The following is an 18,417-nucleotide window of genomic DNA, read 5'->3' on the forward strand; positions in this document are numbered from 1 at the left end:
AATAATCTTTAACTCCACGTACAGGGAATCTAGTGCATCTCTTCTAGGACTAAGCTCTTCAGATGAGAGAAATATCTTCAATGTGAGCACAAGAAGAAAAGTGGACTATTTGCACATAGATTTCTTAAAGTACAAAAGGAAGTTATCAGAAATTACTGTTTATTAATATGATCCATAAAGTAAATTGAAAGACTCGTCCCTAAAACACAGTATATTTGAGGAATCATTTTTCATAGGAAATGCTTTTTTTACTTTCATTTTGGACACAGTGTATGTTTAAAGAAATACGATTATTCAGTACTTCTGTTAGAAATGTGCTTCAACAGAGAGGTACATTCAAAAGGAAAATGCAGTTCCTGTTTGTTGACAGCAGTATACAAACATATTTTACTGCTTTCTCACACGTACAACAATAAGGATGGCAAGGCAACTTTAGGAATATGTTTTATAATGTGAACTCTAGTTCCAGAAATGCAAGTGTCTATATTAAATTTATAATATATTCCTGATTGCAAGATTTTAAAAAAAAAACAAAACAAAAAACACCACAATTTCTGGTTTCAGTATAACAGTACTATGAATGAAATGCTTATTAAAAATGACATTCCATTTATTATCTGTAAAAATTACTCCATGTCTTATTCAGAATAGTTAAATGGGATAAAACTGTCTTTACTCATGGACATTTTGTGAACAGCAGAAGAGGATAATTAATTAATTGTTGCTTATGGGAAGCTTTCCCCTTTTAACATATCATATTCTATTGTTCTCACAACAGCGAAAATGAAATTAAAAAATATTGTGATTGGAAAGCATTTTTTTAAAGGGCTCAACCCTTAAATGAATAGGAGTGCTCTGCAGTCTTGATAAGTGACTGTTGCAGGTGGAGGGAGCCAAATATAGGGCAGAAAGAAGAATGAAGCAAGATGGGAAGGTTTGTATTGATTTCAAAACACCGAGACTTACCACATATTGTAATTTAAAGTGTCCTGTATCAAGACTCAGATTCTGATTTTAGGCACTACACTTGCTTTGGTTTTCCATGTGTTTGATGTTAATTTAATTTGGCATCTCCCACTTGCTGCAAATTTAATCCAAGTCTTCTCTCACTTTATCAATGCTGAAGTTGGGTCACACTTCAGAGTTTTATACTCTTGGATAAGCACTTGGCACAGTGTTTTGACAAAAAATATAACAAAAAATGCCTCCTTCAAAGCATTCCCAGCTGTGAATCTCATCTCAAGGCATATGATGATTGACCCCAAAGCATTGTTACTTCAGAACATACTGTTTATCTCAATGCACTCTGTGCAGTGGGCCTCCTCATTTTTGGGACTCTGTGCTCATGGAGGTTCCCCAGTTCTAATACTCCAGCGACCTTAGGAATCTCATGTCATACTTTCAGTGCCTTCTACATTAAAGCCGTGAATCTTGATCTTAGGATCCTCTTAAATGTGCATGTTTCTTACAAAGCTTCTGAGGTGCAAGCAGCATATGATTTGAACACGTTAACAGAATGTCAGATTTAGCATTATCCATGATACTGACATATGTTGCAATTTCTAGATGTCCTCACCCAAGTCAGATTGAAAAGGGTTGAACTTTCTAAATACCAGCTTACTCTTCTAGACTGCTTGTTCAAAATTGTTGTTTGAGTATGTAAAGACTGTGCTGTCTTTACATTTTACTTTGAAACACAATCTTGTTTTTTCCCCCTGCCTTTAAACATCAAGTTACAAGATTTTCTTAGTCAGGCAGAGAAGGAGAGACAGATGTGATGAACGTGCAGATACCAGGGAAGTAGTTTCCTTAGCAACAGCAATCAGCTCCAAGCTTTTGTAACTTACCCTTGCCCTACTCATGTACTTTTTATTTTTCTCCTGCAATTCTGAAATGTGGGCTCTAGACGCCAACGATGAATTTAATCCAAATGCTTTCTGCTCCGCAGAGCACAGCTAAAGAAAAAAATACGTGTGGGTTCCTCCCATCGCCAGCATTAACATAAGTTACTCAGTGTGATTCAGATCAGCTTTAAAGCATCTTGTGTTCAAGCAGATCAGGCAAACTGTTTTGCTGAGATAGATGAGCTTCAACACTAATCCCTTGTAACATTCTCTGTTCTGTGACACATTCATCACCATTTTCCAATGCCCAATTAGGTGTTTAAATAGCAAGGTGAGGGGAAAAAAAAGAACAACTCTGGGCTCTCTGGGCTAAGAAGGCAACATAAAGCAATAATATCTAACCACTTTGCATTTTTCTTCCAAAATTTCCAAATAGTCTTATGCTTAAAAAGTATTATATTTATTTTAGGAGTTAGGAAATAGAAATCTAGAAAGATTTCATGTCTTTCCAAGATACACTGAATTGATGGGGACAGAAATAGATGACATATCACTTAGTTCTCTTCCAGTTGTACATCTTAGTTAGCAAAAATCCCTGGCTTCCTAATGCAGCCCCTATCACACAAGGTCTTCCATACAGTGTGTTAGAGAAAGTAACAAATGTTTCCATCGTTTATGTTTATATCAATATAACTAAGAGGAAGAAAAGGGGCTTTTATATATAATTGTAGAAGTCTGTGTCTTTTTGTGATGTAATGACAATAAAGGCATAGTAAAACAGGGCTGTCCTCTTTGTTTGCATTTTATGGTGATATATTCTTCCCCAATTTTTTTTTCCCCTGACAGTCAGAATTATTGTTTTGCCTGTGCTGGCATGCTATAAATACTAGATCAATCTTATAGGCTATAACTGAGATAGCTTTGTAGCTGTCGTCAAGAGTGACAAATATGCTGGCAGGATTTCCTTGACAGGCACTGGCAGAGCTAAATGCTTTTGCAGACAACCACAAGTACTAGACTATTCTTTCAGCTGGGAAGTACCACGTGCAGTGCAAAAACGGCATTGCCCACTCTGCATGATGGCCATTCTCTTGGCCTGTACTCACCTGAGGGTCTCTGGAGCTGGAAAGCCAGACTCTAGAGCCAGAGTGAAACATAACTCACTGGACTTACATCTCTTTCTGTGTAGTAGACAACTATGACTTTGCTGCTGCAAACTGAACCAAATAAGTGCAGACCATACACATTTTTGAAATTAAAACTGATTTAGGTGCATCAACATTTACTTCTTTGTGCTTCTTGAAGAAATTTCTATGAATTTTCTTTTCCCATATGAAAAAGATTGCCTTAATTAATTCCTCAAGAGTTTTGACCAGTTTGCAATTTAGTCTGGAGGACTAAAGGAGATTAAATGTGTTCTGTCAGATAGAGTTCAGTCAGCAATATTCCTAGACTTCTTCGTCTTCCACCAACACCACTATCATCATTTTGGCTGGAGATAATCTATTGATTAGTGAATAAGTTGTCTCTGTACATTTATTTCTGCCTAAGTAGTCATGACTGAAGACGAAACACCTCCTCCACTTTGATAAGGGAGAACCTTATCAAACCTTGGTGCTTTTTGGGCCTCACTGGGAAGTCTCGTGAGGTCATTTTTTAAAATACCACGTAAACAGATTCTTTAGATGCTTTATAAAATGCCTCTCTTCTAGAATTTCCATGTTAGGGCTGGGACGTGTAACTGCTAAGACTGACATGCTGGAACAACTTCTGTTAGTTGTTAAACAGAGCAATGATTCTTTGCAGTTAGATTATATAGATATCTATCTATCTATCTATCTATCTATCTATCTATCTATCTATATTTATATCTATATTTATAAATACATATATCTGCAATTTACTAAAAAAGCAGTGAATAAAATAAACCATAAATAGCTGATTTCCTACACATAAACAGTTAAGATTCTAAATTCCTGTATAAACATATTCACAATCCAGTATTTTTGCATATTGCTTACATTAGAAACAGTGAGCTAAAAGTGGTTCCCACCAAGGTACCCTACAAATTTGAAAATTGAGCTTACATGTAGAAAAGACTAATTCCACCTCAATCACCACAGTCCTACCGGGGAGTATGGTCAGACAAGAATTTTTCTATGAGATGTTCAGCATTATCAAAGCATTCCCTGGCAATGAAGCATTTGCAGCAAAGAGCTATCATTAAAATAGGAAACCTGTCTTTAATTCAAGGCTTAAGGCATTGTTGGAAGATGTGTGTTGATTTTCATCTTTCACCAACAGTCAAAATACAGTTTTTTTTCCAAATAAGCTTCTGGTTTACTTGTTTTGCTGCACTGATGCCCACTTTATTTTTTTTTAATTTATTTTATACAGTGCTATACTAAATTTTGTTAAGAATTTCTTCAAGATTTTGGTCTTTTTTTGACAAAATCAATGACTGGTAACCAGGTATATGTTTCAGCCTCTTTGGATCCTTCCAAAAGACACAAGAAAATGGAATTAGGACACAAGGATATTGAGTTAGAACATGAGGAAATTAAATGAATATGGGAATTCAGATTGGACATTACAAAAAGGTTCTTCGCCTTGAAGGTGGTTGGTCACTGGAACATACTTAGTCATGGCTCCAAGCCATGGCCAGAGTGAGAGGAGTGTCTGGACAACACTTAGTCATATGGTTTAGTTTTAGGTAGTTTTGTGGGGAGCAGGGAGTTGGACTCAATGATCCTTATGGGTCTCTTCCTACTGACAATATTCTATGACTTTGTGAATGACAATGCTGTTCATATTGCTTTGGTCTTGAATGTTTCACATGCAACCTTGAGCAAAAGGTATATATTTTAAAAGGAAAATGATTCCCTAGGACAGTGAGCGGGAGGTGGTGTGCCCTTTCTAGGCTAATTAATATATCCCAATGGATACAAAAATTTCACAGACAGGAAAACCAGTATGAAACCACAATTCTTCCTACTGAAAATAGATGCAGTGTCCTACCATTATACTACAAGAATATGTGAAATGATGGCTTTCAGATTTACAGATGAGTCTACCCTCTTTCACAGATGCAAATCATACTGGGAAAGAAACTGCTGACGAAAATAAGCACAACAGTTCTACATAAAATGGATTTTTCTTGAGTATTATCTCTTATTCTGCACATATTTTTATCCTGAACAAAAGGAAAAGTCAAAGGAAGAAAAATGAAAAGGTATTAAATGAGGTAAGACCCTTCCAATATGAGAGCTGACAAACCAATAAATACAAAAGTTCATAGCCCCTAACAGTGTGATTAAAATGAGAAGGAATCAGCACAATGTAAGGTGCTGTATTCTGCAAGATACTGATTTTTTCTTTAAAAATTGAAGACTTCATTATTTGATAAGATAATCACATATGCATACTGTGAAGGATAGTGATATAAATCTCATGCAAATTGGTACAATACTGAAAGAATTGAATAAATTATGTCACTCATAATTATTTTTCATTAATATACTGACTTTCAGTGTTTAAAGGGTGTCAGTGGTGGGAAGGGAAATCCCTGTGTGAAATTCCTCACTCAGCATTGACAACAAACATTTCTTGAAACATCTTCCTTGGATTTTTTTAGTCCTGAGGTGCTTTCAAATAACTCTTGTCCATTCCAGGCAAATATGCTGGGCAGTATAATTTGGTTTACTGGTGTGGTAAATATCCTGAAGTTAATAAATGACTAGCACATAGGGATGCCCGTGGACCAGGAACTACTCTCCAGTCCAGCTCCACCTCCTCATTTTTGATGGAGGGCTCCATTACCACAGATCTGCCAACAAAGCTGTTATGCTACTGCTCTCAAACCTGTCTCAATAAAATGTGGGGTTAGTTAGCAGGATAGGCAGGTTAGAGAAGCTGTCACCAGAGCCAGATTAAAGAGCACTTTGTGTAAGAGCTTTGCCATCAGAATTCAGTGGTGATGAATCCTGTGGCAGGTGGCACAGAGCTGTGAAGGGCAGGCCAGGGTACTGCTGTTCCTCGTGGTTCTCACAGCACTCATCTCTCTTCATCCTTGCTGTCCCCATAATTTTTGTATGTACCTGAGTTTGTACAACTGAAATGGTAGATCTTCACCAACAAAACACATCATCTCCTTGTGTCCTCTTTCATGGACAGTATAAGCACAAAAAATGTTATGTTTGAATCTGTTTTAGAGAGCATAAAAGTCTACAGCTTTTGGTCTTCAGAAGGGCATTCATGTTTGCATTTTCCTATACTCATTGGGAAATACTAAAACTTAGAAATAAACTGTACTTGGGATTGATTAAAAGACACCTTGAATTAAGTTGGTAAAGTTTTATACTGATATTTTGCACTTGGAAATAACTGATCTTCCCCCTCTCTTTCACTTTTTCTCTTTTCCTCTTTCACTTGTTCCTATACATGTCACCATAAATTATTTTTCTCTTTCCATGAAATATATATCTGCAGAGTAAGCCATATATAACATTAAAGAGCAGTTGAGAGATTAACAGGAGCACAGCCCTTAGGAAAACCAGGAAGCCATTCCTCACCTCCCTTCGGAGAATACAATGGACCATGACAATAACAAAGCCTTGTAATGAATCAAATACTGCAAAAAGTATCTGAAATAATATTGATCTTTTGTCTGTCATGGCCAGAACTGCAGACATCCAAGTCAGTGCTAGAAGTGGCAACACCACACAGGAGCTCCAAAGGGATGCCCTATTGAAAAAAAGAGAAAAGCAGCACTGTAATATTGTAAAAAAATATTAAAAGCTCACTATTAAAATAAAACATATTTAAGGATGTCACTTTATCAATTTAACTTGAAAATCATAGAAAAGAATGTAACAGTTACACTTTATGTTCTAAAGAATATCCTGTATTCAGTTAATAAACACATTTGCAAAATATTTTTAAAGTATTTAAATGTGCTTAGCACTTTATACAGTGTTAGCAAACACAGTTGTCATCATCAAACTATTGTCTCACATGCACTGTATAAGATTTGTAACAAGAAGATGTAAATGATCAGGACTAACATGGCATTACTGGCGGTGGTGGCTGACAAAGCTGTTGTTGAAACTACTCCACACTTGGCACATTTGAGCGTCAAACCGCTATGAGGCTCACTCATCTGACTGCAAACAAACAGAACACCCACAAAAAGAACAAAATATTGAATCGTCACCAAAAAACGTTGCTACTGAAATTTAGCTTTTAAATATGACGTCATGCAAAAAAAGTAAGTAGACTTATTCGAGATGAATGCTCTATATTGCTGAAAACTGTATTTTGTACCTTACATTATTGTTAGCTTTAAATGTTAATGCTATGGGGCTTAATTTCATGCAAACTGTATTTCTTCTATTTAGTCTAAAAAAGGCCCCAAATGTGATCGAAACTGCTCAGTACACTGAAGTAAACATAAGCACGTGCTAGGATAGACACACAAAGTGAAATCCCTCTATTCAGACCTGATGAAAGACTGTTGGATCCAAACATGCTTGAGAAAGAGCACAGGTCACTTAAAAGAGGAGTGTGAAGTATGGATCATTACAGAGCATTAATAAGGAAAGGAACCTGCAAAATTTATTCAAGCATCAAATCCGTATATGCATACTGTAGAGTCAGATTTAGCGACCTGCATGGCCCACTAATATCTGGAATGGTTTTATTCATGCCATATGAAGGTCTGAATACAGGGCTTTGAAACATATGGAATCTGATGAAATAAATATCAGTTGGTACTAAGAAAAGGGTGACCCCTTTTGCATTTTAATAAAACACAGTACACAAGCATTAAGCTCAAAGCATTTTGTATAGACACTTGTACCTCTGCACCTGTCAGAAGAGTTAAAGGACAAAACCTGGAATTTAAATTTTCTTTTCCATACAGCATGCATTCAGCTTCTTGAATCAACTAAATAAATTTTCCTATTTTTCCTACTCCTTCTCTTTCTGCTATCAGAACCAGGAATAACTGTAGCTGACCAAGATGTGATATAGCTGACAGGAAGGATGTTTTACCTATTTCCAGCTGTAATGTGGTAAGCAGGGTGAAGATAAGTAACATTTTGGTTTTTTTCCCAGTTATTTCAACCAACTGAACTTTTTTCTATTGCCAAATCCAGCACTCACAAGACTTTTAACATACTGCCCAAAACAACATTGAAATCCAGTGTTTTCCACTTTGATAAACCAAATGATGATTTTCCATTAAAAAGTGCAATATATATTTCCCATATAAAGTATATTTCCCATAAAAAGGCAGTTTCTTCTATAAGAAAACAGTGAGAACCATGATCTTTTACAAGATGATTTTGGGGAGAGAAAATAACTCAGTGAATCCACATCAGTTGGCATCAATTAAAAATATAGATTAAAGAATGGACTAGAAAAATGCCTTGGGTAAGTATAAACTAAGCTTGCAAAAGTACTTTCTGTCTTTGCCTGGCAGTGTTTCAGCATTATTAGATGGGATTATTCTCTTTACCTCTACAAAATTGCTCTGGATCTTGCCAACAATAATAGAACTTTATGTGGGTATAAGCCGAATGCAAATTTTCAGCCTGGGCATTTGCATATGCTTCCTCTTTTACTAGGAAAAGGATTGAGATCATGATTGAGATCCATCAACGTATTTTTTACCACTTGTTGATTCTCCATATGCTTATTAAGGTGGTAAAAAGCATATGGAGTCACTATATTTTGCCCCATTCACTTGTTTTAAATCCTAGAGCTGAACTTTTGACTGAACTTTTGACAAATATAGGTTCAATGTTTGCCAGGAAGAATGAAGCTGTCTTCCTTAGCATGGCTGGCAAAAGATACTTCAGAAATGAGTGACAATCACCTTTCTAGAGGAGATCAAATGATGAACCAATTTCTATGCCCCAAAGAATGACTCAAGAGATGTCATCTGCCAAGTAGTATCAAGGAATGCTGTTGCCAAGCCACCATCTCATAATATCACACAAGTCAAGATTGTTTCTCATTAGGGTATCTACATCTTTTCCCAAAATATCTGGATTATTTCTAACAGAACAATCTCTGATTCTTTAGCCATTTATTTTAAAGTTAGATTATTTTAAAATAAAATACTTCTTTACTAAGTGGCACGATTAGAAAGCGAGTTATTTGTTTCATCAGGAAAATAAAGTATAAGCAAATAGATTTCTATAGACAACAACTGAGAAGCTGGGGAAAAAAAAAAGCTAAATTGAATATCCTTGCAAAATGTACAAAGCCAAACCTGTGGCTCTTCCAGCTTCGTATATCACTGGAATTAGAGCATATGTGAATTTGATTTAGTGATTACTAGGCCATCGCTACTTTTGAAATAATCTGGGTAGTTTTATACTATTCCAGATTTCACTAGTGCTGTTACAGAGTTAAGAATGTGATGGAGGAATGTAGACAAAAGTAAGGTAATGAAATTAATACTTTCTAATGAAAAATATGAAAACAGAAGAAATGGAATTACAGGGTTTAGAACGTTTGTCAAAATGGTGGAAGAACTGAAAACCAGACAGACTTAATTGAATTAATATGAAATGCAAATCACACCAGCTGAAGCATTTATCATAAGAGTAGTCATCTAACTTATTAGAAATGCTACTGTTAGTTACATGGTAAAATAATTAAAAGTGAAACTGCAAGAAATTTACCCATAGCAGTAATACACAGTAAAATGAAGATACAATCGTTTATCATTGTTAGAAATTCAGATACTGGTGAAGTTAAACTACAACCTGGCCCAAAATACAATACATGAAAATATAGCTGTAAAAAATCATTATTCAAAGTTTAAATATACTTTCATAAGCATTAAGAAGGTGATGATGCAGTTCTGAAATATTTTTCTCCAATATGCACTGAATCTAGGTTTGCTGCTGCAGTACTTCATTTTCACCCACTGAAAAAAAGTTTCTGATACCACCACTGTCATAATCTTTTCTTCTCATGATAATAAACAGAATTTTAATGTAAATTCAAGTAAATAATCAATAAGAAACATTTACCTTTTTCTTTTTCTTTTTTAAATCTTAAACCATGGGCTTTTTAAAATTTGATGTTCTTTTACACTAATTTAGAAAATACACCTATGTAGATGTTATGTGGATATTAAGAACAAAGGCAAATTCTTAATGTAGACAAAATGGCAGAATACCATTGACCTAAGTAAGGGACATATTGTTATAAAATATATAACAGTTAACACAAATGAATAACATTTATTGCCATAGTAATTAAATTTGACAGCGAGACAAAACCAATCAGTTCCTTCAGTGCACACAGTTCATAAAACTGTTTTCCTAAATGCAACAGCTTTACACATGTAACCATCTCGTGAAAACTCTGCTTAGATTTGTTTAAGCCTCACTCTTATTAACTTAATACTGTTGTACTTGTGTTTTATTATATTTAGTTTGTTTAGTTGCATTCCCTCAGGGTAACGCAACAGCAGCTTTTGAGATTAATGGAATCTGTTAGAAACATGTTACACTGATATAAAAGTTCACAGCACAATCAAAAGCTTTTTTGGTGAATATCTGTAATTGAAAATTGGTGATAAAATTTTAATATGCTTTAAAATAATCCAGTGGTTGCTTACCCCGCTCTGTGTTTGAGTTTTTTATCTAGGATTCCATCTCTGGAAACAAGTTTATTAAATACCAAAATGCCAATCACCATGTTGACCTGTCAAACAGAAAACAAACAGTTGATCTTTCAGTGCCTGAAAGAAAATATTGCATCCTGGCCATATTGTACTACAGGCCTGCAAAATGTCTCCTCTTACATTTCTGAGTATTCCTTCAGAAATCGTGTAGTGACCAAAAGGTCACATTCTCAGAAAGGTGACATATATACACACCCTGCAACTGGCTCGTTTTTGGACCTTGAATTATGCCTGATATCAAGCTATTTATGTGTATATGTCTGATGGCCAGAAGCTTGAGTAAGATAACTTTAATATTTCGTCAGTTTTCATTGTAACAATATATCCTATTCCAGGAAAACCACCGCAATTTGCGTTCTCTGCACAGGGAAAAGCAAGTCAGAGCATAGCTCCTTTTTAAACAATTATGGTTCGTGTGTGTTCCCACTTACGCAGAACCAGGCTGTGGTTTTCCATAACTTCCTGCACATTAATCACTGTCTATGTCATTCACCAAAATGTCAGTTTTGAACCTTGTTTGGCTGCAATTTACTATTTTTGTGGGCCAGAAGAATTCCTGGGATGTCTGTTTAGCTCCATTAAAGTAAATGGTGTTATGATCACATACATAGGTTGAAGATCTAACCTAAAAAAAATTCAAGTGTTTCAGCAGTTGGACTTTGGCTCTTAATGGACATACTAATGGCATTTAATGGACAACTTAATGACTGTTATTATCCATTTGTATTATTGAACTGAACTCTATGAACCTGTCTCTTCATGGCCCTGAGAATAGGTAATACCAATTTTTGAATCTATTAAATAAATGCTCCTTTTTTTATTTATTAGAAAAGGATAATCCTTTTTTTCCTTTCAAACTGGTTTTCCAATTCTCGTGCCAAAATACCTAATTGTTACTAGTCTGCCCTGCCAATTCTTTTTCAACTCTATTTTCAGCATTAACATTTTTTAGCTGATGTTATATAATCCTTTGGCTTCATATGCTTAGGCTTAAGTGGCTGCATGGAACAGCTCCTTCCACAGCTACCAGCTAATGGTAGGGCAAAATGTGACTGTGAACTTCAAACATCTCCGAACAAAGACTTTCCAATTAAACAGAGAACATACAGTTACTTCCATGTGAAAATTATAACTGGCTTTTTGTAAACATCCTTGGCTCCTCTGCCGTGACAGAGACTGTGAGTTGTACAAAAGGATCCTGGCTTGACTCCAGGCAATGATGAGACAAACTCTATGGGAGTAGTAAACATCCATTTCAGGAAAATTCACGTAGCTGAATAGCTATATCTTTGATCACTAGTAAGACTGATTCCTTTTTACAAGAGAAAATCAGAAATAACCAGTGCTGATAGAGTTATCATAGTACAAAATTTCTGGATTCAAAATCTGTAAGGGAAAAATGCTAAATAAATTGTTGTAAAACATCCATACAGACTGCAGAGCAGATGACTGATAGCTGATGGCACAGGTAGGATGTAATTCATCTTACCCTGAAGTAGACATCTGAAATACCTCTGATGGTTTGAGCTCTAAAAATATGTTTTTTTCTTCACTGACAATGAAATATGGCTGGGGTAACTATCTTAGATGCAGAAATCTACATTGCAGATGTCTACAATTAAGCAGAAATGAATCCCACACCTAAATGCATGTCCAGAGATGTGGAAGATTAATACACAAACGAGTAACATTTCCCAGCTCTGACAATTTTTTTCTTTGCCTTCAAAAGCAGTAGCCATGGAGAACTCGCTGGCAGGTTCCACTCCTGTTGCTTTTGCTGGCACAGCAATCCACTGCCAAGCAGCACTCTATCAAGACTGTCACTGAGTTTCACAAGGCAGTGACAATTGCGTAGATGCTGCTGATAATAACTCAGTGATGCCTGTAACAAGTTTTCTGTGCCACTAATCAGTACATTATTCTTTCACAGCTTACTGTGTAAACATGGAGAGATAATTGGTATAAAGAAGTGATATAATCAAATGCATCATGCATTCAAAATACCAAAGGTATATTAAACAACACTGATCTCGGTATTTACAGCAAAATGCAAAGTTACTTTATAGCTAAGCTTTTATAATTGAAATGGCACTTTCTATCATTTCACACAAAAATACTGGAAATTATATTAATGTTTACCAAGACAACAGCAGCTGCAGGTCCAACGAAAGCATAAAGTAGCCCTCCTTCCAGAGACAGCCAGCAGCTGGAAAGAACATTAGAGAAGAACTAACACAAATTAAAAATAAGTATAACACATTGTCAAGAAAGCATTACTAATCACTACAGCATGTTTTTCTGATGTACGAGATTCATATGCACACACAAAAAATAATTGTTTTGTTGATATGAGGTAGAGAGATGAAAGGTATTTCCATTACCAGAGGTTAACAGTTAAAAATCTTTAATGTGAGATATACATAAACTGAAATGCCTAAAATGTACAAAAAGCAAAATAGAAAATAAGTCTGCAAATATTTATTGAATCTCCTCTAACCATATATGATGAGTTAAATGAACAGGTCTTGCCAAGTAGGTATCTAGAAACATTTCTAGCTTACCATATCTGATACTTCTATACTTCAAAGTGATGAAATGGCCAAGTACATGTAATAAAGAACTTCAGAAAAAAACAGGTTTCTCCATATCCTGTCATTTAATAATTGCTACTAGAACTACACCTTAAAGACAATATTTCCCTTAGAGAAAAATCATATATGATCTGTTCTGCATTCCCTGTAATATTTTGCAAACAATTTAAATGTATATTTTAAAGCATCTGAAAACTGTATTTTCTGGAGACCTCCTAATCTCAGAGAGTTTGTCATTCTGCATCAGGGCTTTCACTGAAAACCGTCAGATTTCCAAACACAGAGCACTTACAGAATCAAATTCTAAATATTTGATATACTATGATGTAAAGCTTTTCATATCTGCAAAAGATCAGGAGCTTCACCCACTGAAGTAAATGCAGCTGTGCTATTTTCCCAGTGATTACGTATTCAAAGAACAGCATGTTTATTTGAATGCATGATCACACCTACATATAAGGAAACTCAAGTGTATACATTCAAATAATTTACTTGGATTTCACATGCAGAAACATTCACATCAGAATCACACATATCTTCATTATTTTCCAGTACTGGGTTTTTACTTTTAAAATCCAAGTAAAACAAATGCAAGCACATCATAATATTAATGGTCTGTTAGGGCTGGTATTCTCACTGCAAAGAATAAAAGCATTTTCCATTGCAGTGAAGCCATCTGAAAACTGTCACATGAACCCAACTGCACCAGTGTGCTAAATTCTGGAATGATAAATGGATGCAAATAGTTCCTATCTGCTTCACTGTTAAAAAGGTAATACATGCCAAGCTATTTTACATCCTACCTCAAAAACCAAATGCAACACTAATGTTCAATTTATTTTTGCAATGTCAAAGAAAAATGCTTTCAAAATTTCTGCAGTTTTTTACTATTTTTTCATAAGCTAGGTTATTATTGTCAGTCTGGGAAGACAGACTTCTGAGAGCGGGAAATGCATTCACAGTGCACTTCCTCACCAGTATGAACTTTTAAACTTAGTGAAGATGACCACTCTGAGTAATTAGGACTTGTAATTAAAATGTTCATGTTTATTGGGAGACAGAAGCATCAGTTCATAAAAATAGTTGATGTACTGTAGTTTGAAAGTAATTTCAGTTACCTGTGTTGAAAAAAGGGTCAATAATAGGTTTTTTCTAAATAAAAAATAAAAATCAGTTTCTAAAACAAAACTCTTTGAGACCAAGGGAGAATTGTTCCTTCTCATTTCCATGTTGTAAATGGCTGTTCAAAAGAGTGATTTCCATTTAGAGGCAGAGATGGAAAAAAAATGTAGAGGTTGTCCTATTTTACACTTAGCCTCTTTTTTACACAACCTGAATTTTCAACAATCTGGATTTTCACCAATGTGTGACATCTTATTGCAATGTATTCAACATTTCCTAGTTGATGACTGAAATTCATTTTTCCTCAATCTTCTGTTGAAGACTTTCTGAAGATGGATTTTCAGGTGCCTTCCTACACCAAAAGGCAATTCTTTTCAATTTTTTACTATTTTTTCCTTCTCCTCTTTCTTTGTTCTGATAGCTTTTTTTTTCCCTGTGCTTTATCGTTGTTTTTATTTTGTTCTCTTGTTCTGTCTTCTTTCTCCCTGATGTGCACATAGCAGAAAGCCATATAAATTGATTAGTGTTAAGAGCAGCCACTGGTGGCTTTATGGGACCATGTTACATGGTCATAAAATTCTGCTGAGTGATGAAGCATCTGTACACTTGCTCCTGTGTCCTGTACATTTTGTGAGTTTTTTGATGCTCTCCAGGAGATTGGTTCCTTCTCTTAAGAGAGCATGGCAAGATCGTGACTACGACAGAGTTTTAATTTTTGCTGATGCAATAAATTCCTAGAACTTTTCCACACTCTATGTTAACATGAGCAGTTCACACAGGTTTATTAACTATAAGTTTTAGTAGTGGTGCTTTCAAAGCTCTGATTTTCTAAAAAGAGATAGCAACAATATTTATTACAGAAATGGCTGGAAAAAGCTATTAAGCTTTCAGACACACTAATCTTTTCCAGATAACCTGAAATATCTAAAAACTTGTCTCTGTGGGTTTTTTTTATTATTTTTAGGAAATCCCTTCAGCTCCTGTATCTCTATCACTAAAAGTGTCTGGGTGAAATATGTTCCTTATGTAGTTTTAAAAATACAGCAATTGAACTGTCTAATAATTTGGATTCAGAAAAAAGACAGAAATCAGAGACTGATGATCACAGAAACGGCTCCACTGTGAACAATTCAAGCACTCTCATCATACATATACCATACAAAATTGAGAGGTGCTGCAAAGATTCTTGGACCTTCTCCCTTTCCATGAATCTCTTCATGTGTGGGAATTGGAACTGGAATTAATTCCTTAATTTTCACTTTTAATGTTTTTCATTTAAAACCTTCATTTTCAAAATGAACATCTTACAGACCATGAATAGTTTGCAACAGGGCGTTTCTGACAGCAGCATGTGTGTAATTGACTGCAGCCAAACAGGCAAAATAGTGTAAGCAATTAAAAACCTTACACAAGTGCTTTAGTTACGGTGGGAGGAACAGGACAGGAGCTCTGCTTTTACACTGCCCAGCAGTTGTCATGAGACACAATTCTTTGCTGCCTTCTGGAGTGGGACAGCACATCAGCTGGTGATGGAGGAGGAAATCTCCATTCCTTGTCTTCACTGTTTTCCTTATGTAATTCTGATGTCAAATGCAAAGAAAACATATTTCCAAAAAGATGAGAAAGCTGAATTATGGTTCTATTTGTCCCTTTTATGCCTTCATTTGTTCTTTTCTCCCACAGTACCATGTCAGCTGGATTTGGATCCTGGGAGAAGAGCTGTTACAGGTACAGAAACCCACTCTTTTTTACTTTCCAGGTTACTCTTAATGAATGATTTGTTGCTTTGTCTGAATATTTCAGAATATCCTCTTAAAAATGCATTCAGTCCAGGAAGGAAGCAGGAAGCAATGTTAACTAAAGCAAGCTCTCACACATGAATGAATTCAGTAGAGCAAATGTAATGGGATTAACCCTGCAAGGGACAGAGCTACATCCCCAGTGGGGTCTGGACATTGTTATTTTGTGATTTGTAATTCTCACAGCCTAAATAGTTTTCCAGTTGTGGTTCAAGGACTAAATAATAAAAAAAGACAGCAAGATGGTGCATAGTTAAAAAAAAACAAACAGAAGAGTTGGTTCTCAACATAACCTTCAAAAGAGGGCTAAGACCACTGTTGCACTTTCCAGCTTTAAGTGCAATTAAGCATTTCAGTTACATAAGACATTCCTCATTAAAAAACTCAAGATACCCATTGTCACAGTTTAAAACTACAGAGCTTAGTGGTTGGAGCCAGTACTCAGAATGAGATTTGGTTTTGAATTCTTACCCACCCAGAGCTGAAGTGCCAAGATGGTGAGACATACAAGGAAGGGAGGGGGAATCCTGATCTTACCCAGTGATGATGCTAAGGAGAATAATTAAATATTCATTGAAGGGAGGACTTGACCTAACTCATCCACATCTCTGATGAATGCCCTCATTGCCAGTCTACAGAGTCATATTTCCTCCCTTTCTGTCCAGATGCATACTCAATTTCTTAGGTAACGTGAGGAGAGCTCCAAACAGGCTGCCCAAAGAAAACACTCTTGCATACATAATGGTTGGAGCACACCACTAGAAGGAGGAAGGCCCAGCTCCTTCTTCATCAGAAGACCAAAGGGCAGCCTCTCTGAGGAGTTAATTTTCTGAGGTGCTAAATACACACTGGAACCAGCTAGGTGGCTAAACAACAACTGTATTAGTTGAGTCTAAATGAAGCACACAGATTTCCTCCTTTCTGTCTCTCAAATACAGCACAGCCCAGGAAATGGGCTGGATTAGGGTGTCCAGGAGACAGAAAGGACGGATGGGAGAACTGTTTTGAGATGTTTGAAGGGCTTTGGCTCCAAGCTGCTCAGGGGCATTAAAGTTGAGGTACCTGCTTGGCGTGCAAACACCTGGATGTCAAAGAAACTCTTGCCAGTACAATTTTGGACATGTTTAAAGGCTGGCAAAGGCTACCCATAACATTTAAAATTCTCTTTTGTAAATCTACATAAATGTTAGGTGTCTAAGTGGATCTAATGATCAATGTTCCTTAAAAGTTTACTATTTCAAAATCTCAAATGAAATCTAGGATTCCTGGCACTTTGCTGAGCTCAGTCCAAGACTGGCATGCTGTTTTCTCTTTGTCCTTTTGTGGATCACTCAGTGACTCTCAGGGCAATTCCAAGTGTGAATGGATACCTGTAGAGCCTTTAGAGTGTGCTATGCAGTTGATGGATATGACAATCTTGGTAAGTAAAAACATAATTTATCATTTCAGATTGACTTACTAGTGAGCTGTTCCATATCCTTTTGTCTTGGTAAAGCCTATTGATATTGCAACCACTAATGCTGGCAGTCCTGAAAAAAACCAAAACAGTAATAATCATCAGATGCTGAGTAAAATATTGTTGTTCTGCCTGGACAAAAAAATGACAGGGCAAGCTAATGCAAAATGGACAATTTTACATGGAATGAATTATTTAATGAAGCACATTGCTATTGTAGGATTTGTTTTTCTGAAGCACTGGCAGGGAGGAGGACACTGTTTTCTGCCCACAGTGTACCACTTTGATGTAGCTAAATTACTGGTATATTTGACAGGTCTTAACTAGAAAGAGGTTTCATGAATATTCAGAGAGTGTTTTTTTTCTTGTTTTATTTTGATTTCTTGATATTACACTACTTTGCTGAAAATCTTCTAAAATTTTGTTAAAATGTTTATAAACGAATGCTACGATACACATCAGCATACCTTGAGCCCGAGATACAGTGGAAAGGCTTCTAACCTAGTTTTCCTTTTAGTAACATTGCTGTCTACTATCTTTCAGTTTTACTGAAGAAAATGATGATATTCTTGACATTGCCACTGCAGTAAATGTTTCATTCCAATGATTCTTAGGAAATTAATTTTACTGACTTACCCCATCCAAGGCACAAGAAACGCTTCCTTATGAGCCGTGTCCTAATTTTTCCAGTAACAGCCATATATGACTGCCACGCTTCTGTCAAAACCCAACAGAATGAAGCTAAGAAGAAGAAGTGTAAAAATGCGGTGGTTGTGGTGCAGATGCCCTGCAGGGAGCAAAGAGAAGCTCATGCTGAATACTTAGGGACACTCATTTCTTTTTCAATTCAAAGAGTTGTCATATTCTATCATCTTGACCTTTATCCTTAGCATCAACTCTC

At 35.9% G+C, this 18,417-nt stretch overlaps 1 protein-coding gene across 6 annotated transcripts in view; it reads right to left on the minus strand.

The window, feature by feature from the left end:
* The window catches only part of ADGRB3 (adhesion G protein-coupled receptor B3), a 450,213-nt gene that overhangs the window by 25,497 nt on the left and 406,299 nt on the right, over positions 1 to 18,417 (minus strand). For 5 of the 6 annotated variants that reach the window (XM_069011355.1, XM_069011354.1, XM_069011351.1 and 2 more), the window contains 5 exons: positions 18,153 to 18,303; positions 17,520 to 17,589; positions 12,688 to 12,754; positions 10,483 to 10,568; positions 6,416 to 6,587 (listed from right to left, as the gene is read on the minus strand). In XM_069011355.1, coding sequence (XP_068867456.1) covers positions 6,416 to 6,587; positions 10,483 to 10,568; positions 12,688 to 12,754; positions 17,520 to 17,589; positions 18,153 to 18,303 — 546 coding nt within the window. Of the gene's footprint in view, positions 1 to 6,415; positions 6,588 to 6,907; positions 7,007 to 10,482; positions 10,569 to 12,687; positions 12,755 to 17,519; positions 17,590 to 18,152; positions 18,304 to 18,417 lie in introns of all 6 variants that reach the window. The other variant, XM_069011356.1, reaches the window with a different exon arrangement.

This window comes from Aphelocoma coerulescens, chromosome 3 (genome assembly GCF_041296385.1).
Source record: "Aphelocoma coerulescens isolate FSJ_1873_10779 chromosome 3, UR_Acoe_1.0, whole genome shotgun sequence".
NCBI lineage: Eukaryota > Metazoa > Chordata > Aves > Passeriformes > Corvidae > Aphelocoma > Aphelocoma coerulescens.